The 24028-nt window shown below is 48.2% G+C and overlaps 1 protein-coding gene and 1 non-coding gene across 2 annotated transcripts; both read right to left on the bottom strand.

Moving 5' to 3' along the window:
- Positions 1-3365: 3365 nt before the first annotated feature.
- Positions 3366-3438, bottom strand: TRNAC-GCA (transfer RNA cysteine (anticodon GCA)). The gene has a single exon. It is a non-coding gene; the product is annotated as a tRNA-Cys (tRNA).
- Positions 3439-14661: 11223 nt separating this feature from the next.
- Positions 14662-15906, bottom strand: GJA3 (gap junction protein alpha 3). The gene has a single exon (XM_061133693.1). The coding sequence runs from the start codon at positions 15904-15906 to the stop codon at positions 14662-14664; it is 1245 nt and encodes a 414-aa protein (XP_060989676.1).
- Positions 15907-24028: the final 8122 nt, after the last annotated feature.

Raw genomic sequence — 24028 nt, 5'->3', positions numbered from 1 at the left:
ACTGATAACATTGTACAGTTTTGGTTTGTACTACTCTTAATACTGGTCCATTTAACCTGAGATCTTAAATGTTTTGCAGTCTCAAATCACTATAAAAATTTACACTTTTATTTTTCCAGTTATTTCCAGAATGTACTATTACACAGGTATCACTTATGTTCCCAAGTGAACACTGCCTGCACCGTCATCTTGTTTCCCTCAAACAATGTGATCACGAAAGTATGTGAAAACATTTTTTAGAGAGTAAATTTCTTTAATTAAATTATAATACAGTTGGATTTTCCCCCTCAGTAAGCCCCATACTCATTTTTAGAGCAGTTCTTTGGATTTCAGTTATTCCATTCTGCTGTGTTCTTAGAGGTAGACAGTTGTTAATGGTTTTTTCCCCCCAATATTAAGTACTTTTTTTTTTTTTGCCATTCCTGAGTATATAGCATGCTTGAAAATGATACCACTAACAAAATCTTACAAATTAGAATTTGATGTCCAGAACAGGTTAATTGTGTCAGTCTGAGTAGAAACACTTAGAATGGTGTCTCAGTTTGTACTCCCCCCCCCCCCCCCCATTACTTAGAAGCTAAATCTTAGAGGGGTACTGCAAGTAAATTGCGGTTACTGCCTGAAAATGATACTGGACAAGAGAAAGTTCTTAATATCTGGACACATAATGTCCTAATTCATTACCGAGTTAAACGGTCCATGAATTTAGACCTTTTGAGATAAAAGAACAAAAGAGAAACTAAGATTTAATCTGTGAATCAAGTGTATATTAGGAATAGAACCAGAGGGGCCCACACACCCTGTGGGTATACCATTGGAGGTCCCTGTTTTTGTTGAATGAAGCAGATGTAGATCCTGCTGGGGTCCAGGGGAAGAGCAGTCAGCTCTGGGAATAAATAAGGGACCGGGTCCTTTATTCTGTCTGGGTCTCAGTTTATTTGTAAAATGAAGGCTTTGCCTTGGATTTCTGACTGTGGAATTTCAAATTAAGTATGGTTAATATTATACTTAAGAGTTTTTATTAAATTTTTGCAGATTTATGTTTGCATCCATATGATTTATTTAGCAACATGATTTTTTGGAGAGTGGAGCAATCTTTCCTAAAATAGCCTGAACACAAAGGGCATTAGACCTAGTTTTATGAATCCTGTTAGATAACCCATCAGAGGTACACTTAGCATATGGAAATTCGTTATCACAAAACTTAAACCACAGATCTTCGTTCATATTTTCTCTGTGCCAGAGAGCTACTGCGAACTATGGTAGTTAGGAAGAGAAAGTAAAAGATGAAGATAGGGTTCCAAAGGTTACAATTTTGAGGGTGAACAAGATATACTTGTAAGGATATTGAACTGAGGAGCACTAGGGAATATATCCATGATAGTTTAAAGCAGAGAAGATTATGGATACTTGGAAATTGTCTGATAGTACTGTTAAGATCTAGTCTGCATAGACTTCATAGACTTCAGCCACCACCTGTGGTTTATTTAGATTCCTGTAATCTTGACATTGCTCATGGCTCTGTAGCAAGTGGTCAGGAGCCATTACTGGTTAGTTTAATGGTTCCATTTTGGTGGCATCCCTGCTCACCTGTGGTCCAGACCAATTTGTAACAGAGCCCAGAGAGGCAGGTAGCACTGGTGAGTCAGAGGCGATACCAAACTGTGGAACCGCGTGCAACTAAGGTAACAGCTTCTAGGTTGTGTGATGTGCATGGAACACATAAGATCCAATATATTGCTTCATCCACTGAGGATTTATTTCATAGCAATTGGTTTTGGGAAAAAAAAAAAAAATCTCAGGTGTGTGTTTTTTTTTTTTTAAGTCACCCAGTGTGCTGTTCCTAGCCCTGTGTGCAAGAGTCAAAGTTTTCCATTTTGATTATATCTGTGCTTCTAAGCTGCTGTCAGCAGGTGGCAGTAGTGTGCAGCCCCAAGCTTCAGTTGCTCTTTTTTGTTTATACAACTGTAAATATACTGTACCTCTTCATCAGAAATTCTTGGGGATTTAGAATCCAGAATTTTCTTTCAAAAATAAAAAAAATGTGCCATGGGACGTCCCAGGAAGTCCAGTGGTTAGGACTCCACACTTCCAGTGCAGAGGGCACAGGTTTGATCTCTGCTCAGGGAACAAAGATCCTGCATGCTGTGCAACAGGGCCAAAAGTACAAAAGACTTGGGGTCTCAGAGTTGCTGATGAGGGATTGCAGATCTGTAATAAAAGTAATGGCAGATCTACTGTTTTCATTCAATGAAACATCTAGTATTTTTTTTCTCGTGTTGCTCAGTTGGGTAGAGGTAGCTGAAAGCTTTCTGTAAAATTTGCCTACTGAAAATGGCAGGGAACAGGCATAAATACAGTGGCAGTTGTAGAACTATCATTGAGTTCTGAAGCTTAAGAACAATTGATTTTATTTTCCTTTTTCCTCAGATATTGTAGCATGACTGTTCTGCTCAAAAGCCTTTTTCGAGTGGCTCATGTTATGTCCCAGAGCTGTTTATTCATCCAACACACACTCTCAAGTGACTATTATTCTCTCAGGTGACCTAAGCAAGGTGCTGGGAACACAGTACCTCTGCTCAAAAGGTGTGGTCTACCTGGGGAGAAGGGAAAGTGTGATGGAATGCCAAAATAAGATGGAGCCATGGGCCTTACCAAACACAATCACCTGTATTAAACAATAAAATTTAATACACAGGTCAAGTAATTTATACAGACTGCTCTTAGCCCAGCTTTCTGACCCTGATTATAGGCCAGGCCAGGTCCATACTGTGTTACTGGCTTCCCGGCTGCCTGCCTTGGTTATGCCCCCCACCCCCCTCAACCAGGTTCCCGAGGGGGCCGCAGGGCAGGAGCAAGTGTCTCACCAGAGATAAGGTCACAGGCAGAGGTGAGAGTGCATCCCGGCTCCACCCCCAGCACCTGCAAAAACCCTGCACAGGGAAGGTGTTCATAAACATTTGTTGAGTGAATTACTGATTGTAAGCACTTTTAAAGTCAAGCACCTAGAACGTGACCTGTGGGAAGCATGACCCATCATCCATGAAAGAGCACCTGCTTTGGGTTCACCTCTGAACACTGGTCTGCATCTTTAGGAGTCAGTCTGATCAGCCCTGCATTCTCTGGAGCTGCTGGTTGCCTGTGACCTTCCGTCTATGAGGGCTGAGGGAGTTGGGATGTAGGTTTGGTGGTTCATAGTTATGTTCAAAATAGAAATACTTAGAAGTCACTGAAGTGAAGTGAAGTCGCTCAGTCATGTCCGACTCTTTGTGACCCTATGGACTGTAGCCCACCTGGCTCCTCCATCCATGGAATTTTCCAGGCAAGAGTATTGGAGTGGGTTGCCATTTCCTTCTCCAGGGGATCTTCCTGACCCAGGGATCGAACCCGGGTCTCCTGCATTGCAGGCAGACGCTTTACCATCTGAGCCACCAGGGAAGCCCCCAAAATGCAGATTCTGACCTGTCTCTGGGAGGTTCATTTAGTAGATTCGGAGTGGGTCCCAGAGAGCTGGGTTCAAAACCCAATATCTACAGTCAAAACCTCACTAACATTTCCTTTAGAAGAGATGGAAGAGTTGAATAGAAGCCAATAGAGGCATTTTTCTTATGAAAATTGTTTTGTACTTGTGTATTGGAACATGCTTTTCAAAGTTTGAAAGCCTGCCTTTGGGAAACTAAGGAAGCCTACGTTTGTGGAAGGACTCATTAACTGGAGTCTCCCGTTCACTTACGTCGAGCTCCAGAGAACTGTGAACTGTTACAGACACAGTCTTTAGGTATTGCTGTAACCAAGGGGCGTGTGGCTCATTTGAGATGGGCCTTTTCTCTGCCTGTTTGCATGACTTTGAGGATGTTGTTTCTCAAGAGTGGCCGTGGGGATAAGCTAAATAGTCACTAGCCTCCTTTCTGTGGGAAAGCCCACAGAGTAGTGTTGACTCAGTAAGGGGTGCAGCTGGGCCCAGTTTAGGTCATCTTGCAGGCAGTGTGCTCCTTCACCCATGCTGGCCACTTCTGGTCTACCCCAGTCATCTGGGAGCTGCTGCTGTTGACAGAACAGGTATTTTGTAAGCAGATACCCAGGCAGGAGTAAAGACTGAGCTGCAGGACATTCTGGAAGGTAGGGAGACAGACGGGGCCACGAACAGCCCCACACCCCACCTGGAGCAGGTACCTGCCCCCCACCCACTGCTCTATCCACTCACTGTTTCCAGACCTTTTCCTCTCACATCTCTAATACTTTCCCCCATTCTTAAGCTCAGAGGTCAGCAAACCCATGTAAATAGGACCAGAGGATCAATATCTTAGGCAATGTGGAGCACAGTGTGTAGGTACTTAGAAAACAAATTGCCACACATTTTTTACTGACAATATTCAAATACAATTGAGAATAAGATTTCCTAACAGCTACAATGAGGGGGATGAAAGGTTTTGGGGGAGCGCCCACCTTGCTTAGTTGGGTTTCAGAGTCTGTTCACTATCATCAAAGTTGATTGCAAAATTAATCTGTTCGGTTTCATGTATTTTATTTTGAGGGGAGGTGCTCTTTAAAAAAAATTATTTGGCTGCACTGGGTCATAGTTGCAGCATGTGGGATTCAGTTCCCCAACCAGGAGTTGAACCTGGGCCCCCAACATTGGGAATGTGGAGTCACAGCCATTGGACTTACAGAAAAGTCCCCTAGGCTTTGTGAGCCTCTTAATAGTTTTGGTGCTTCCCCCCGCCCCCACCCCAACCTTTTAAAAATGTAAAGCCTTTCTTAGCCCACAGGGTATATAGACACAGGCTGTGGGCCAGATCTGGGCTGTGGGTTGCAAAATGGCCGTCTCTATGAGCCACTGTGGGGTAGCTGTATTATTACTCCACTTTGCAGATGGAGAAACTGATTTACAAAGGCCAAATAACTTAGTGAGCTCAGCACCCAGGAGGTTATGGAACCAGGGTTCCCACGGGCAGCTCCAGACACCACGTGTTCAGTCACTGCACTGTGGTGTCCAGATGCTGAACATATCCAACAGAGCTAGTGATTTATGCCCCAGCATCTCAAGAATTGGAGGAGCAAGATCGCCTGAAGATTGGGTGTAAAAGTGACCCCACAGACATAGCCCTCCAGGCTCCTCTGTCCATGGACTGTCCCAGACAGGGATACTGCAGTGGGTTGCCATTCCCTTCTCCAAGGGATCTTCCTGACCTGGGGATCGAACCCAGGTCGCCAGCTTTGTGGACAGATCCTTTACCATCTGAGCCACCAGGGATGCCCCAGTATGTGGTTTAAGAGTCTGTGAAAGAAGCCTTTCTCCTGCAATGCACTTTCCCCACACCCATGGAGTCTGGAGGTTTAGGGGAGGGTGAGACCCAGGGCCTCAGGCACCATGTGTGACAGTTGGAGGCTGGAGGGAGACCTGGTCTGGCGCCCAGAAGGCTGGAGGGCAGGCTACAGGCGGCCTCTCTGGAAAGCAGGTTAGCCCAGGATGGGAGGCAGAGATCCCACTGCATTGTGAGCTGTCCTTGAACCTGGCAGGAGCCTCTACTTGTGTCTGCAGCCTGCTGTCAGGTGTCTTCTTGTTTTAGAGCAAGGATGGAAGCTTTCAACAGGGAAGATGGACATCAGAATAAAAGGAAGGTGGGGGGGAGGGGGAACTGCAGTGGAAAAGGAAGAAAACTGGAAGTGATATTCAGGAAAAGATAAACATAATAAACAGGCTATGGAAAAGGAATGTCAGACAAGAAAATGAAAAATACTGGAAATACCAAGTAAATAACAAGTTTGAGAAGATTTTCATAAAAGTCCTGCAAGAAGATGAAGAAAGGCAAAGTAAGAGAAGAAAACTCAAGGTTCAGGAGGTGCAATGTGAAACAGGCAGACTTACAGAAAGAATAAAGTGCAGGGGAGGAAGGAGGAGCAGGTCACCCCAGGTGAAAGGGCCCCCAGCCCACAGAGTGATCACTTTAGGGATTCAGACCAAGACACACTGCTGGGAAAAAATCTTCATGTGAAGAAAAGATTCTAAAAGGTTCCCCAGAGGCAGAATTTTTTAAAAAATCCAAAAAAACCCACAAACAGAGGCTAGGGAGTGGGAGTGTCAGGCTTTTTAACAGCAGTGCTTCGAGTTAGAAAACGATGCCCCAGTGCCTTTAAGATTCCGACAAAAAATGATTATTCCAGTTTGGAATTCGTTATCTCAAACTACCAGAATGTGCTCAGATATAAAAGTTCTCAAAGTTTACCTCTTAGGTGCATTTGTCAAGGAGTGATTCTACTCCCCGAAGTGAGGTGACTGAAGGAAAGGGAGACATGGGCCCAGGGACAGGACGGGAGGGAGCACTGACTGGAGGTGGAGGGTCAGGACCCGGTGGTCTCTGCCGGGCTAGCTCAGGACCTGCACCCTTACCTTTACATCCCTTCTCTTTGCCATATCGGTGTGGGGCCTCGGCGGAGGGAGAGGAGGGAAGGGGCTGGCGCCTCTTGAATTTCAGGCCTCAGGCTGCCAGGGTTCTAGGAAACCTCAGTGTTGGCCCCTCACCCACCTCTGCCCCCTGCAGGCCACGGGCGCACCAGGTCCAACCGGGTGGGGTGGGCAGTCTCCCTCCATCCTGGCGACAGCAGCTGGTCCCCACCACCCCCATTCCCCACCATGGTTGCATACTTAAGAGTCATCTTTATGGCATCCCACTTCATTATTCCTGCCTGGAGAAGCCCGTGGACAGAGGAGCCCGGCGGGCTAGTCTGTGGGATCTCAAAAGAGGACAGGAGTGAGCCACTCAGCACACATGCACTTGAGCTTCAGCTGGAGCGTGAATGTTAGTTAATTAGCTAATTTTTGTGCCAAGTCAAGGTGCGCCCCTTCCTCACCTAGGTCGTGTTCTCGCCCCAGAGAGGAACCAGGTGTGTCCAGAGTTGCTCGTGGGGCCCAGCCGCCCCTCCCCCAACCAGGGCGCACCTGCGGCTGCAGGGGGCGGGGGTGGGCAACAGCCCTCGCGGAGCCCCCGCGGTCACACGGGACCCCTGTCTTCCGCTCAGTGAGCGGTGGGGGTGGGGGAGGGGGTAAGCCTTTCTCCCGCGGTTCCGCAGACCCCCGAGTCCAAGTCTGGCTGAGCGGTGGACAAAGCGCTGTGTTCGGGGTCCCTGGGGCCGAGGCTCCAACAGGCGTGACCCCGGGTAGAGTCACCATCTGGGAGGCGCTAGGCGGCCGGCGAGAGGATGGTTTGCACCGGGGGTGAGGCTGCTTCTGCGCCAAAGAGCGGGCGTGGGGTCCTCGGATGCTGGGGGTCCCGGATGCGTGAGGGTGGGTCCTGGATACACAGGGGTCTCGAACGCTGGGGGTCCGGGATGCGCAGGGTCCCGGGTACGCGGAGCACCTGGCTCTGGTGTGGCCCGGACTGGCCACAGAGCTGACTGGCTTCTCAGAGCAGGCCGCGGGGGGGAGGGCTGAGTGCGCTGCTGGCACGGTTTCCACACAATCTTTTTAAACATCTGATCGCTCTTTTTTTAACGGGGTTGCTGACCCAGAAGTGGCAGCGACTCGAGAGGCCTGGATGGAGGACCAGCCTCTCTAAAGTCCGCCGGGGAGGCCTTGGTTTGTACCCAGTCGGCAGACAGAGGATCCTCTAGAGGCGACAGGGCATCCGCGCAGTGTCGCTTCCCATCAGATGGCTTAGGTCAGCCACACCTGCTGCCCCTTCTGCAAAGTCCATCTTTCTCCGCCTGGTTCCGTTCTGGTCGTCTTTTGTGCCTGTAGACTGCACACCCCCATCACCGGGCCGGCCCCCGCCTCCCACCCACAGAGGAGGGGCTGGCCTTGCAGCCAGGCTTGGGCACAGTGGGTGCTGAAGCGCAACCCTTGTTACTGTTATTACAGGAAGTTGACTGACAAAATTCTTACAAAATTTCAGTTGACAAGCTTCAGAAAGAAAATCATGCCCTTCCCCCAGAACTTGAAAGAAAAAAAAAAACAACCTGTATTAAAGTACTAGCTGTTGTCTGGGGACCTGTCTGGGTACACTTGAGCTCACTCCTTTGGGTGAAAAAACTGTGTTCTGTCAAGCTCTGGTGAAGCAGCTCCAGGCCCCACGTTTTGGAAGTCCTGTGTTTGTTGGTTGGGCACATTCACATATGCACACACAAACGACCCGGTGTGCCAGAAAGAACCAGGTTTACCCCCTGGCAACATGGGGGACATTTCCAGTGACACGGGAGAGTAAGAGTCAGGAAAGAAGCAGGTCTCCTTTGTAACTGAAATCGGCTTTGTGGTAGATTATGTGGGTCCCTGCTAAGTGGGGTCCAACTCTTTGAGACCCCACGAACAGTAGCCCACTAGGCTCTCTGTCCATGAGATTTCCCAGGCAAGAATACTGGAGTGTGTTGCCATTTCCTTCTCCAGGGGTCTTCCTGACCCAGGGAGGGAACCTGAGTCTCCTGTATTGGCAGCTGGATTCTTTACCACTAGCATCACCAGGACAGATTATAGAAGCTCTCAAATCTAGATGTTTGTGAAAAAGCAAACCTTCTGAAATAAGAGGTGTTTATTTAAATCCCCGTTTGTCTTTCTCCTCCCCTAGTCTGGTGATGTGGCCCAGAACTCCACCTTGTTGAACCGAATCTCTGAAATAATCATGTAGTCAAGCTTTCAGTCAGCATGCAACAGAAGGCCACAGCCACTCAGTGACCCTGTGGGGAGAGGCTAATGGACACACGTGGTAACATGCAGGAAATAGGGGAGGAGGCAAAGAAGATTCCAGAGAGCTTTTTAGAGGTGGTAGAAAGTGACTACATTTTGGAGTTAGGATGTGTAAGTAATGGCTTTCTGGACAATTCTCTTTTTGGTAAATATTCTGTTTTAGACTTAAAAAAATATTTTGGGCCAGATTATTTTGTGAAAGGAATAAAGAATGTTAAATTTTTCCCATAAGGGGGAAACATCTTAATACAACAAATATATCTGAAAGTTCATCCTCTTGGAGTATTCACATTCTGCCCACGTGGTCCTTACCCATACGTGCATATAACTGGTATATAAATACAATTACATTCATATTCCGCTTTTGCACTGATAGAGCATAAGTATTTTTTATGTAGTTCCTCTGAGGATTGTTGATTACATAAACTATTTCTGTAGTTTACTATGACTTCTTAAATTTTTTTAAGCATAAGGTCATTGGGAAAAGGCCTCCCTCCCTTGTACTTTACTCGTTGCTGCTGATTTTGTTAAGATTAAGACTCGCCTGTAAAATATGTGTCTGTGCCAGTCTGTGAAATGACTTAAAAGAGAAAAAAACAAAACCCCAGCCCCCAAACACAAAGGATATTCTCCCCAGGAACGGTAGAAACAGCACCATTCCCTCACCCACTCTTCTTCACGTGGTCAGTATTGATTGACATCAGCAGTGGACAAGACGATTCAGGGGACGCATGGTCACAGAGCAGTCAGGGAGCCTGGAGACCAGCAGGCGCACCTCCACCTTTGGGTGACACGTGACCCAGGGGATGAGAGGGCTGCAAACTCAGGGCTGCGGTGCAAGGAGGCTGAAGGAGCTGCCGTCCACCTCGGTGGTGTGGGGAGACATCTGGAGGGGTTGGACTTGAAATTGGGGTCAAGAGTGGTTTGGGAAAGACAGAAGACATTCAACTCTCAGAGACTGAGAGGAGCAGTTCCTGAGGAAGGACCTGAGTTGGGAGAACAGTGGGTACTGTGGGTGGTCTTCCTCAGTGCAGGTGCAGAGTCCACGCTGGGAAACAGTGCCCCAAAAAGCCAGTAACAGCTGGAGCTGGATTGTGTGGCCTCAAAGCTTTATTTAAATGGGACTCACAGATGGTTTATAAGTAGGTGTGTGACTTTAAAATGGAGCTTTAAAATATAAATCTGAGTGGTTTTGTTCCAGATGGGCTGAACAGGGCCCAGCCTGCAGGCAGAGAACACAGTCGAGTGGAGCAAGTGGCAGAAACAAATGTGAGAGTTGCTAGCAGAGAAACGGGCTGAAGAGGGGACACAATTTGGGATCGAGGGGAAGGGAGCTGGTGGTCATTCTGAGGTTTTGAAGGAGGCCCATCGGGAGCAGCGTCCAGCCCTGGCCAACCCTCTGTCAGCTTTGGCTGTGCTCCATCTGGGATCCAGGTGGGGCCCTGAAGACCAAGGGGCACCTCCTTGATCACAGATCAGACTAGGTGTGGACAGGCTCTCAGGAGAACTCTAAAGGGAAGAGAGAAAAGGACAGGGACTCTGGGAATGGCCACATGTAAGGAGAAGAGAGAGAAGGACCAACAGGGCGTATCTAAGAGCTAGACCGTGGGGCTGCAGGGGTCCATCTCTGCATACCAATGGGATTTCAATTTCACCCTCAAACCCCTACACCAGCTAACATGGCACAGCCTAACTCCAAATGCCGAATGCCAAGCCTAGTGACAGATTCAAAGAATTTCAGGGCTGGAGGGGACCCTGGAGGTAACAGTCAGGTGAGGACCAGGGGAAGCTGCTGCCTGCCAGCCAGGTCATTCCCTGGGTCTCTGGGGAACTGGGGTGGTTCGGGGCACTCAGGCCACAGGGGCTCAGAGTCTGCCTTTAAGCAGTGGCAAAAGAACTGAGCAGTGGCACCAGAGACTGTCTGGCTTGAAACATCTAAAACATTAACTATCCATCCCTTCACAGGAGATTGGAGGAACCCTAGCAGATACAGCTGGCTACCTAGCTAGCTGTGCTCCTATTGTGAGCAGTCAGAGCTTTCTCTTTCGACCTGGGCAGATTGAAATGCTTTAAAAAAGCACCAGGAATGCTTTTTGGGAATCAGTTTTCCATCACGTGACTTGGCTGGATTCCAGGGAGTTTATTCATCGACAGAGGAGTTGGATAGGGGACAAGCATAAACACAACCCTCAGACCTCACTTTTGTCCCTGTTCATCTCTTGTCCTTTGAGCCAGCACAATGAAAGTGCTTCAATAAGCAGGGTCAAGTAGGATGGGCCAGAGAGAATGTGAAAGCGAGATTACGGCTGTGATTAGAGGCTGAATGCCCTTGGTCATGCGGCGTGAACTAAGACCACCTTTATTATAAACAGCCGCTTGGCTCTTGGAGGCACAGAATAGATGACGACTGCATTTTAAACTGTTTTGTTCAAGTGAATGAAGCACAGTCATTTTGGAAAACAGGGAGGCAAAATTTTGAAAGAGTTGAAAAGTTTTCAAATGCTCGTATTTTTAACATTCCTGAGGGACTTGGGTCACTTTAGTCCCCACACAGTGTAGGAACTGATACCCTTTTACTAGTTTAGCAGCATCGGGTTATTTGGCTTTGGATCCATGTGTAAGTGAAAGTTGGTTAATTTGGGAAGTGTGTCCACCAAGCTGTCCGGAATTCGCTAGAGTGATCTTGGGCGGGGAGATGTCCTCCCATGGGAGTGCTGGTCTCTTTGGGAAGCAGAGGGGCAGATACATCACAAGTCTCAGTGTGGTTTCTGTCTTTTGATCAGTAATTCCACTTCTACGAATGTGTCCTAATGAAACAGGGATGTGGAAGAGATTTATGTACAACATACACTATTTAAAAGAGTAAAAAATTGGAAATAATTTACATGTCCAACATATAGATTCTGCTTAAACAAACTATCATAAATTTATATGGTGGAAAGTCAGGAAGCCTTTAAAATTATGAATTTGAAGAAAATGTATTAACCTAAAGAAATGTTCGTAATATAGTAGGGAAAAAATCAGAATAAATATGATCACTTAGAAAATATCTATAGAAAAATCAAAATGTTAGCAAAGATTTATCTCTGGGTGGTGGGATTTTAAATGTCCTGTACATTTTTCTTCCTGCTTTGATCTTTGTACTTTCAGTATCACATATCTTGGTATAGACTTTTTGGGGGCCTTTTGAAGCTATGGGTGGGATCTTCGATTAATCCTGGCAAATTCTCTGCTGTGGCTTTTCAAATATTGTCTCTGCTCCTCTCTGTTCCCTGTCCTCCTGGTTACTGATTAGGCATACCTGGGACCCTCCCTCTCTGTCCTCATGACATGGAACCTCTTTTTCGTGCTTCCCATTTCTGTGACTCTCTGAGCAGCATTCTGGTCATCCCTTCAACTGTACCTTTAGTATTTCTTCAGCTGTGTGTTAAATCTATCTGTTGTCTTAAATTTCAACTATTGTTATTTTTTAAAATTTCTAGAACTCCTGTTTGGTCATTAGTTATAATTTCTTGTTCTCTGCACTTATTATTAACCTTGCCTTTTAACATAGTAGGCATAATTCAATTATACTCTGATAAGTCTAGAATCTGAATTCCTTGTAGGTCTATTTCTGCTTTCTGTTGTTTCTGTTTAATCTCACTCATGGAGCCTCATTTCATTTATTTCTTTTTTAAACTTTTATTTATTTATTTTTTTGCCACGCAGCTTGTAGGATCTTAGTTCCCTGACCAGGGATTGAACCTGCGTCCCCTTCCGTGGAAGTGTGGAGCCCTGGGGGGAGGAGCTGAAGGAGAGGTGACCGTAGAGGCACAGGAGCCCATGGATGAGGGGCTCAGCCCCAGAGCTGGTGGCACTTTGGCCCACTCAGGGCAAACTCGAGGTCTGTCTCAGTAGAGTTGGTTTTACAGAAGGAATCCACCAGCCTGGCCAGGAGAGAGTGTCTCTGAAACCATACCCTCCACTGCTCCAACCTGTGTCAGAGGAAGTTTAGATGTGAGCAGAACCCAATCTGAAGTGCAGGGGCTGGGATGAGGGGGTGCCCCTTCCAGGCAGCTCTGCCCATCCTGCCCCTCCCTCAACCCATGGGGGACCCAGCAAGACAGAAGCTGGGCAGGACAGTCTCAGGGTGTCCGTTCCTGGCCCTCGGGCCTCCTGTGGTCCCACCCCCTCCATCTGGAGGCCACGGATCACTTCTCATCAGGGATAGTGTCCCAAGGCAAAGCTTAGAGGGTGAGTGGAGCGAATCTCGAGGCCTAAAACACAGGGGAACAGGGAAGGACCATTCCAGCTTCAGCTGGGTTTGCCAAATGGGTCAACTCCAAGATGTGAGGGTTCCTGGTGGCTGTTTTGTGTCTCATCCAGATTAAATCATCTGAGTAATGGAGGCAGTCTCGGAGACCTGGCTGTGCAGACATGCTGGATGGAGATTTTCCTGTTGCGTTAATGGTTAAAGAGCTAGTTTCTTAACCATGCCTTCAGCGAGGTTGAGAAGGGATGCGCCTTCCAAGCAGGCACTACCAGCCAGCTCCACATGGTCATCCTTTCATCATATTGTCAGTGGGTCACTGTTTATGATATAAAACACAGTCTGCTGTGGAGTGTGGCCCCACATACATTATCAGGAAGGTAAAGTTATTAGTAAAAAATGAACCAGGTGGGACAAGGTACAGTTTTTGGGACAAGGACTGATGAGATGCAGAGGAGGTTCGAGGTAAGGTGTGATAAGCACCGGGCTCAGCATCACCACTGTTCACTGGCTTGTAAACAAGGAGCTACTGGGACCCTGTGCTGTCCTCCAGCCGCAGGTGCACAGAACCCACCTCTGCGGTCAGTGCAGAACAGTGTGGACACCTCATGGCCCCATCCCAACCAGCACCCATGTAGGCAACCACGACACTGTCACTCACACCTCCAAAAGCAAACAGGCTACCCACAAACAATGGTCAGGAGACTTGAAGAGTTTTATTTTGTACTGTTAAAAAAATGTAGGTCATGGATTCATCTGTATAAATAAATTTTCTGGCAACAGTGGTTAACTTTTAACCTCCCACTCAAAAACTTCACAACTTCAAGCATTTGAACTGTACTTAGAGATTTCCCAACGCTGGCTTCAGTTGTATAAGGTACATTCTCACAGTAATTAACTGACTCATAAAGTCGAAGAATTTCTTTTAAAGTTCAAATCTTTACTAGTATGTAAAGGACAAATGTGCACTCTCTTGATCAGTATCCATTTTAACAAGACTATTTGCTTCATTTTTCCTGAAAGATAGTAAATGGGGGAAAAATAGGCATATCTGTACAATTCAGATCAAAGCACAAAATGCCATTTAAAAAATAAATACCTAAGGCATACTTGTCACACTTTTACTCAGTTTCCTCGGCCATTCAAACTTATCTCAAGGGTCCGCCTCTCACAGGCTCTCCTGCCTGCCCGCCACATCTCTGCCCCTGTTGGGTGGCTGCTTGTCACTTGTCATGAAGGGTGTGGTTTGATGTCCTGGGCTTCAGAGACCTGTCAGAAACTCAGTGACTGTATGGAATCTTTTTTTAGTACGGTTTGGCAAATATCCCAAATATAATTCAACTCTAAGTTAAAGTCTCAAACAGAGATAAGGCTAAGAGCTTCTAGACTTGCTGGGCGGTCCAAAGGCTCCGGGGGGCGTAGCCCCAACCTGAAGTGATGCAGACCCTCTGTCTTCCCACAGCAGACAGGCACCACAGCCTCCACCCGGCCGCAGCATCTCCGGGAAGGCCGCCCGGCTCCGGGCTCGAAGGCTGCTGGGAGAATCTTTGGAGGCCCCCGGCCCCTGTGCCCCCTCCCGTCTCGGATGCGCCCCCCACTACCTCACAGCGCTAGGAACAGCAAGCACTGACACACGGACCCGACCCTCGCTCGCCCCCTCCGCCCGCTCCAGCCCCTCCCACCTCCAGGCCGCCACCCGCCGGTGAACGCCCTGGGCCTGGACGCTGGGCCGCCGCTAGATGGCCAAATCGCCGGCCCTGGCCCGGCCGCCGCTGGACTTACTGGCCTTGCTGGACCGGCCGGGGTCTGCGGGGGGATCGGGGGGCGCGTGCAGCTCCACGGCCGTCACCGCCCCCTCCCCGTCGCTGTCGCCCGAGCTCCCCGCCGCGCCCTCCGGAAGGGACTGCTGGGGGCCCCCAGCGGGGGTCGCGGCTGCAGGAGGCGTCGACGCGGGCGGGGAGGCCTTCTTGGCCGAAGTCTGCGGCTCAGCCTCGCGGTTGGCCCAGTTCTGCGCCGGCGCGCGCAGGCCCTGGTTGCCACCGCCGCTGGGGGTTCCGGGGGTGTCGGGGGTCCCGGGGGTCCCGGGCAGGGCCGCGGGCGGGGGCGGCTCGGGGTAGCCCGGGGCAGACGCCTGCCCCAGGGAGGAGGCGGAGGGCGCGTAATAGGGCGGGAACCCGATGGTGACGGCGGGCGGGGCGGAGTTGGGGGGCAGGAGGAGGGGGCTCCCCCCCACCGGCTTTGCGGACCCCGCCCTGGAACCAGGGGTGTCCGGGCGGAAGGGGCTGGTCATCCCCTGTTTCAGCTTCTTCCAGCCCAGGTGGTAGATCTCCAGCACGTTGAGGAGCAGGGACAAGCAGGCCACGGCCAGCATGAAGAGGATGAAGATGGTCTTCTCCGTGGGCCGTGAGATGAAGCAGTCCACCGTGTTGGGGCAGGGCCAGCGGTCGCAGCGGTACAGCGGCTTCAGCTGGAAGCCGTACAGGAAGTACTGCCCGGCGATGAAGCCCACCTCGAACAGCGTCTTGAAGATGATGTTGAAGACATAGGTGCGGAGCAGGGCGCCGGCGATGCGCACCTTGCCGCGGTCGTCGCGCACCGGGGCCGGGCCCTGGTGCCCCTCGGCCGGGCTGGCGGCCTTCGGCGGCTCCTCCTCGCGCTCCTTCCGCTTCTCCTCCATGCGCACCAGGTGCAGCACGTGGCCCAGGTAGATGAGCGTGGGCGTGGACACGAAAATGATCTGCAGCACCCAGAATCGCACATGCGAGATGGGGAAGGCGCGGTCGTAGCACACGTTCTCGCAGCCGGGCTGCTGCGTGTTGCAGGTGAAGTCCGACTGCTCGTCCCCCCACACCTCCTCGGCCGCGGCCCCCAGCACCAGGATCCTGAAGATGAACAGCACCGTCAGCCAGACCTTGCCGATGACAGTGGAGTGCTCCTGGGCGTTCTCTAGGAGTCTCCCCAGGAAGCTCCAGTCGCCCATCGCTTCAGACTGCTAACCTGCAGGGGAACAGGCTCGTTACTAGGCCGGCTGGCCAGGCGAGCCGAGGGCACAGCCCCCGGGCAGCCCTGGGCCCCGATGTGCGTGGGATATGGGGAGCTGTGCTCCCCCTCCCCAGCGGGAGCCCTCCAGGGAAGGTTGTGAGTGTCCATACACCTATGCAGGAGCAGGTGTGTATGTACATGCACATGTTTGTACGTGCACAGGTGTGTGTACATGCCCAGCTGTGCACGTACATGTATACGTGTGTTTGCAGACACAGGCGTGTGTATACGCATACAGATGTGTATGTACATGTGAAGCACATGTGTGTACAGGTGTGTATGTACATGTACAGGTGTGTGTGCAGCACAGGTATGTTTGTATGTACATGTCCAGGTGTGTGTATGTATATGTATGGATGCAAGTACAGGTGTGTGTGTGTGTGTGTGTGGATGGATGCAGGAACAGGTGTGAGGATGCCCGGTGTCCCCCTGAGCGGGGTTTGATAACTGTCCCCAGCACCTGTGGCCATGAGCAGAGGTCATGCTGCACTGGTGCCAGCAGGAGGGAGGCAACCGCAGGCCCCAGGAGGGCTGCCTGAGGGAAGCCCCCGCCCCTTCCCGGCCTCGTCTACCGGTGGCTCTCTGGCCCTGGCGCTCTGCACACAGCTGGGCCGATTCCTAACCTGACCGCTGGTGTCGTTCAGAAAGAAGGGCCTTGTGAGGTCTCGGGTGACTGCCGAAGGCCGGCGGGTGATAGGAGGGTCGACTGGTGTAGGGTAGGACAGAAAGGGACACTTCGTGAAAACGGAACAGAGCAGGACTGGTGTGCACGCCCAACCAGGGAGGACGGGCCGGGGGAGCGGGGCGATAGCCTGTCCTTCCCAAAGGAAGGGGCCTGTGTCCCGCGCCCGTGGGGCCGGACTGCGGGCTGCAATGCTGGGGCGGGGCGGCCGCATGGCCCCGTGTCCTGCGGAAGGACCGGCTGGAGGGAGACAGGCCGGAGAGATGGGGGAGGGGGGTCCAACTACAGGGGGAGGGCCTGGGCTGAGCCTGGACGGAGGCAGGGCCCTGGATGGGGGCCGCGGGTGCTCCAGGGAGCGTATGCTCTGAAATCTTGTTTTATCTGTTATCTGTATTACGGTTTTCCCCTGAGTCTTCTGGGAAAAGTGATTTCTAGGAAATTCTAACCTTAGGGGTAGAGGGTCAAGCAGCACTCCCAGCTTCCCCAGACCAGACCCTGCGGGGCAGCAGGTGCGGGGGAGGAGGGGAGCCCGAGGGGCTGGACCCGCGGAGCCGGGGACGCTGGCGGGCTTAGGGGGAGCCGGTGACTAAGGCGTCCACTTCGGGAGAAGAAGCAGAGAAGAGGCCCTTTGATCTCACGACGAGGAGGCCACGGATGCCCTTCCAGTGACCCGGCCGCGGGCCAGGCCCAGGGAGCACGTGGGGCGGGTTGGAGACCCAGGGGGTGACAGGGACCTGTCAGCCTGGGCCCCGGAGGAGGAGGATGGGCGCTGTGGGCTCCTGTTGCCCGGAGGAGGGAGGGGGAGGGAGGGGGAGGGAGGGAGGGGGAGGGAGAGGGAGGGGGGGGAGGGAGGGAGAGGGAGGGGGGAGGGAGGGAGGGAGGATGGGGGAGGGGTGCGGCAGCTGCAAGGAGATGAGACTCCTCTCCCGAGAGTCAAGAGGGCTTCTTTCAGGCAAGGACAGGCTCAGAGCTGGAGAAGAGTTTGGAACGTGGGAACAGAGCGGTCAAGCCGGGGTGCCCTGGAGAAGCCGGGAGCTGGAGGTGGGTTGCGGGGCTTGAGGAGAGACCGGGCATAACAGGGCTCTCAGAGCGGAGCAAGCCTGCTGGGCTGGGCAAGTGAGGACGGAGCAGAGGAGACCCTGCGGAGATGGGGAGAGGGGTGGGGGTAGAGCTGGGGAGGGGGGTGGGGGTGGGGAGGGGAGCGGGGGTGGGGAGGGGGTGAGGGTGGGACTGCGTGGAGCAGGTCAGAGGTCCAGTGAACGGGAGGCAGGTGGACCACTGCGGTCAGTTACCAGAGCCTGGGCTCTGACTCTGGGTGAGTTGGGAAGGTACTGGCGGGGCGGGGGGTGGGGGGGTGGGGGGGTGGGGGGGGTGCAGCGTTGAACAGCTGTGATACAATCCCACGTCTTTATGGGACCAGTGGTACTGGTGCTGAGAACTATCTCCGGGACAAGGGTGAAAGCGGAGGGGCGGAGGGTCAGAGGGTGGGGCGGTGGGGTCAGAGGACGAACAGTTTTATTTAGGAACGTTCAGCCTGAAATGTCTATTAGACACGCATTAGAGATCAAGTAATCACGAAACCCTGAGACAACACTGAGGTCCTCTAAGGACTGGGACGGGGCCAGGGGCGGGGCCGGGGGTGGGGAAGGCAGTGCAAAGGGGCTGGAGATCAAGCCAGGTGCTCCAGCATCCAGAGGACCATGAGCTGCCCACCTGGAAATGCAAGTTTTAGTTGAGACTCTAGAATGAACAAGAGCAAAATGTACAATTTGCATTGCACTAGACTCCCTTTTGTAACAGACTGACACTAGAAACACTCCTACTAGGTTTATGAATTGGAGGCAATAGAATGACCAGGCATATTCATTCCGTGTTTTCTTGTGATTTCCTGGAACACCACAAGTAGGATCTGGATACTGACGTGCAAGCCAAACCAGAAAGAGTTCTATGTTTAACTAGTATCGTTTGCCAGAGTTTGGCATGGGCAGTAGTGGCCTGGATGCTATTTTTTTGCAACCCCTGACTTGGCACAAAGCTAAAAGGAATTGGTAGGCTGTGAAAAGTGGGTTTGGTATAGTGAAAAGTGGGCTATTCTGGTTATCTTTTTAGCCATTGGAAAGACTGTTTCTTTCGCTTTTTTTTTTCCCCACATTTTACATGCCTATTTCCAGCTCTCACACTTAAGACAATAATTTCTATATGCCAAGAGACCTAGCCTATGGCATTACGTACTTGCATGCATGCTGACTCAATGGGCATCACCGACCTAATGGACTTGAGTTTAAGCAAACTCCGGGAGATGGTGAAGGACAGGGAAGCCTGGGGTGCTGCAGTCCATGGGGTCACAAAGAGTCGGACATGACTGAGCAACTGAACAACAACACATGCTAAGCTGCTTCAGTCGTGTCCAACTGTTTGTGACCCTATGGACTGTAGCCTGCCGGGCTCCTCTGTCCATGGGATTCTCCAGGCAAGAATACTGGAGTGGGTTGCCATGCCCTCCTCCAGGGGATCTTCCCAACCCAGGACTGAGCTTGCATCTCTTATGTCTCCTGCATTGGCAGGTGGGTTCTTTACCTCTAGCACCACCTTTATCATACTTACCACACCTTTTTATAATTCTGGTCTGACTCTTTAAAGAGGAAATCGAACTGAAAATAAGTTTCTCAAAATAACAAAAGATTCATTCTTCTGCTCTTTGGAGGTGACCCTAACATGTGGCTTTGGAATCCCAAGAGCAAGACGGAAGCCAGGCCTGTAAGAGCCAGCATAGAAAAGATCAACCACAGAGACGAGCATGAAAGAGGAAAAAGCTGAACCTCCAAAGTTTCACACTGACTAACGGGACACTTGTTCTCCAGAAGAAAGGGACTGACGACAGCAAGAGGCAGGACACCCAGCGGCAGTGGCTGCAGACACACTCCACGCCTCAAAGGACAAGTCCTCCAGCTTCATTCTTCATATTTGTCACAACAATCTATTTTTATTTGTTGCATATGAACTTTAGGCAGAACTTGTCAAGTTCCACAAAAATCTGAGACACAGTTTTGATTGGAATTGCATGGAATTCACAGATGAATCAAATTTACCTCTTTACAATCTAGTGCTCCCACTGCTGAGCACTACTGCTCCATAGATGAAGGGCATCTTTATGCCATTAGGATGCTGTCCCAACAGGTCTTACACACCTTTTGTTAGACTTATTCAGAGATAACTTTGTAGTTGTTCTAATTCTTCATTCTAAATAGTTGTTTTCATTATAATTTCTGAATAGTTGTTATCGGTACCTAGGAACCGTATTCAGAGAAGGCAATGGCAACCCACTCCAGTACTCTTGCCTGGAAAATCTCAGGGATGGAGGAGCCTGGTGGGCTGCCATCTATGGGGTTGCACAGAGTCAGACGTGACTGAAGCGACTTAGCAGCAGCAGCAGGAATCTTATTTCTGTATATTGATCTTGTATTCAGCAACCTGGTAGAAAGCCCCTCCTAGATGGACCAGTCAGGAGATTCCTTTGGATTTTCTGTGAAAGATGCACAATCCTATCCTCTTAAGAAGAGATGTGTCTCTTCCTCTTCTAATTTGAATCCCTGTTTTTTCTTTTTCTTGTCTTCTTGCATTGGCTTGGACTTCTGGTACAATGTGGAATGGTGACATTTTCCCTGGTTTCAGCCTGAAAATGATGCTTCTGAAGTTTTATCATTGAGTGTGATGTTTCAACTTGTATCAGGTGGAGAAATTTTCCTTCAATCTTTGTCTGCTTTATTTTCTAAATCATGAATGAATATTGGATTTGGTGGAATACTTTTTTCTCTGCATCTATGGTGACTTTCAGATGGTAAAGCATCTTCTCGGTCGTGACTTTATTTTTAATATATGATCAAATTAAACTGGCTACAACTTTATTTTAGATTATTGTTTGTTCATACTTGAGATTGATCTTATTGTTTTTTGTACTGTCATTGGATTTTGAAAAAAAAGTTATTTTAAAATTCTCTGTGTAAAAAGCTTGTATAAAAATGTCCAATAGGCTGCACTTGCCCTCTGTGATGGCCCACACTCTGTCTCCGGAGTGTGCTCTCTCTGAATCTGAATAAATCTACTTCTTACCTAAAGAGAGAAAAAAAAAATGTCCCATGAAAGCTCTTGGGCCTAAAGTCTTTTTGTTTATTTTGAGTGGTTGGGAGGACTAGCTCACAAATTCAGTCTCATTAGCTGTTATTAACAGAAGTAGGTTTGCTAAAGTCATTTTTGATCATTTATATCTTTTAGAGAATTTTCCAGTTCATCCAAGTTTCAAATTTATTGGCATAAAATTATTCATGGTATTTTCTTATGATGCTAAGACTCCATGATATCTGTAGTTAGATTCCTTTGTTTGGTTCCAAATATTGTTTGAGACTGTTAAAGTATTAGTCTTGTTAGAAGTTTTTCTTTTAATAAAGAATCAATTTTGATATGCAATTTAAGAGTATCCTTGACCTTAGTGTAAAATTACTTCTTATTATATCTAGGGGTTTCCCTTCCTAATTTTAAATGGAAATTTAACTTTTCAATAATCTGAAGCTCTGGCAGGAAATATCACTCTCACCCAGAACTGACTGATTTAGTGGAATTATAAAAAACTAACTTTTCAGCTTCCTTATTAGTAATTCTAAAGCATTTCTAAGTTGTATATTTTACTGTCAAAGAATAAATCTCCAGAAACATGAAACTGTTTTAAATTCATATTTTAATTTCATTATCTTATTTATTCATTAAGAATGTATGAAAACATTTATAAAAGTTCCTGCTATCCATGTATTATTATTATTATTCTCATATCTTCTCTTTCATGGGGGGAATTTAATTACTTGTGAATTTGCAAAAAATCATATGCTCCTTAATCTTAATTTGGTGAAGGTAAATATGGGTGACACTATGATTTTTAGGCAAAAGGAAGGACTCACCAGTCTTTGTTTTTGACCTTCTGTAACATACAAACTTAGTGAGAGCTAATTTTAAGTCAAAAGCAATTTAAGCAACTATGTTAAAGAACAAATGTCTTCAAGCTTGTATATTCAAGAATGGCAAAATTAAAAGTACACTTAAGATTTTAGCCACAGCATTTTTTCTTAAAATACTTGAATAAAATAAATATTCCCTTCAGCTACGAGTATCACATCACAGTTCCACAATTAGAGTTCTAATATTAAGCTAGAAAGTTACCAGCTGGTTGTGCTTCAGTTCAGTTGACAGAAAACGTAGATAGTCTGCAGTGAAATTAGAAACATGACTGTCTTCCAAGGCTATTCATGCCACGCTGGGCACCCTCTCCAAGCCCTTCAAACAGTCCCCTGCCCACTGCCTTGTCAGCTCCTCCCGCCCTTTATTAAACCACATTGCACATTTCTAGAATGAACTCTGCGAAAGACCGAAGAACACCATTAGTAATTTTCACTCACTCAAATGTTTTATCTAGACATTTTAGTGATGTGTTACTTTTAATGTACTTCAACATTAGCCCTCAAGGTTTTAATAACTGAATAGTGAAAAAAGAAGTGGTCACCCTCATGTCAGTGTACAACCTTCTGAAGGCTGGTTTGGGCCAAGAGTAAATAACAATCAAGAAAACTATAGGGTGTGACAGCTTCCTGTGTTCTGAGCAGCTCATTATGCCTGAAACACAAGGTCAGGATGTCTGAATAGTACACCAGACACTGACCTCATAAATGCAGTTAGAAGGTAATTTCTCTACTTAAATCCCAGTGACACCTTTCAGGAATCTTATTCATAATCCATGAAAGGAACATGGAATTGCAGCATCTTAGAGCTGGAATGACCTTAGAAGTGGCCCTACTGTCATCCTCACTTTGCAGATCAGAAAATGGAGGCCCAGAGAGGTTCTGTGATTTCCCTGAGGTTGCACAGCATGCAGGGCTGAAGTTGGCACAAGAACTCCTGACTTTCTGCTCTGGGTCCCCGTCCACGTGACCTCATGGGATTAAGCACCAGGCACACGGTCCAGATGACAACAGGTGCCTTTTGAGCTGTTTCTACCACACTTTAAAAGAGACGTGTAGAAACACGGGTTAGAGTATGTTTTAGGCTTTGCTCTTTTCTTCCAGTCTAGAATGTCTAAAATTTTCAAATATTTTTGACTGCTAACAACAGCCAGCTACCTCATCATATAAATTGGAATTGTCATTTTAAAGCAAATTCAATATTTTCTTTACTCTTGCTTAGTGAACAAAACCTCACAGCCTTATAATTATGGCATTTTATTGTTCCATTTATATTACAGACACAAATTATATCTGTCAAAATGTTTTCTATGTTCTGCAGAAATAATAATTTCTATAGTATAAACAGAATTTTCTTATTTGAATCTATTTCTATTAGTACAAAGCAGAACTCTCTTCTCTGTTCTAGAATAAAAGATTCATTTTAAAGCTAAGAGGAAATGGAGTTTCATGAACACATGAGCATTCAGGAGCTAATCATGTGATCCAAGTGAAAAAAATTAAGTGATTTTTACATTAAGCATCATTTATCAATAGTCTATTAACAGGAAACTTAAAGCAAGCCACAAACTTCAAATTAAAGAAAACGTAAGAATGCAGAAACCTTACATGAATCATTAGTGTCACACCTTTGAAGACACAGAGATCCCCCAAAGCAAGCAGCATAGTACTAATCTAGCTCTTGAGATACATCTTCCACCAGTGTAGGAATTAAAAGTAACATGAAAATCTATTGCTATTTTATTGCTTTTAAGAATTACATTGAAATTGCAAAAACATAGTGTTTTTGGAGACATGTGTGTGCTATTTAGGGCCACATGTATTGGATTTTTTGCCCTCTTCAAGTTAGTAAATATTTATCAAATACTTATTACGTGTGTGGGACTGTGCTACACATGGAGTGACCAAAATAATCCAGACCCTGTCCACCCTCTCATCCAGCGGGAGAGGCAGGCTTGTCAAACTGCTCAAAAGGTAGCACCACACGCGTTACATGGTGCTGGGCATGGCCATGGTGGGTGGGGAGACCAAACACCGCACAGGGAGAAAGGCGGGTACATTAAGATGGCAACTGAGTTTGGCTGAATTTTTTCCCATACAGACCCTGGGCAACCTCAAAGGCCTTCACACTGTCTAGAATGTTCTGGGAATATTTTAGTACATTACAAAGACTATGTGCTTATTGCTATATTTACGTGCTGTACTGAGGTAAAATCCTAAAGACATGTGTGTCCTACTTATTCTGTAAAAGGTGTGTGTTCAAGTAATGGTAACAAGTGAAAGGCAAATTAGATTTAAATTCTTGACTCGTGTGAGACTGTGTAAAATGGCTGTGACTATAATTATTTTAGAGTTTCAAATGTGCAGGGTAAAAG

Source organism: Dama dama, chromosome 30 (genome assembly GCF_033118175.1).
Source record: "Dama dama isolate Ldn47 chromosome 30, ASM3311817v1, whole genome shotgun sequence".
Taxonomy (NCBI): Eukaryota; Metazoa; Chordata; class Mammalia; order Artiodactyla; family Cervidae; genus Dama; species Dama dama.
Note: the sequence above shows the minus strand (reverse complement) of the source record. Positions and strands in the feature narration are given on the sequence as shown.

Excerpts from the sequence above, each read along its gene's own strand:
- GJA3 (XM_061133693.1), bottom strand. The coding sequence starts at position 15,906 with ATGGGCGACTGGAGCTTCCTGGGGAGACTCCTAGAGAACGCCCAGGAG.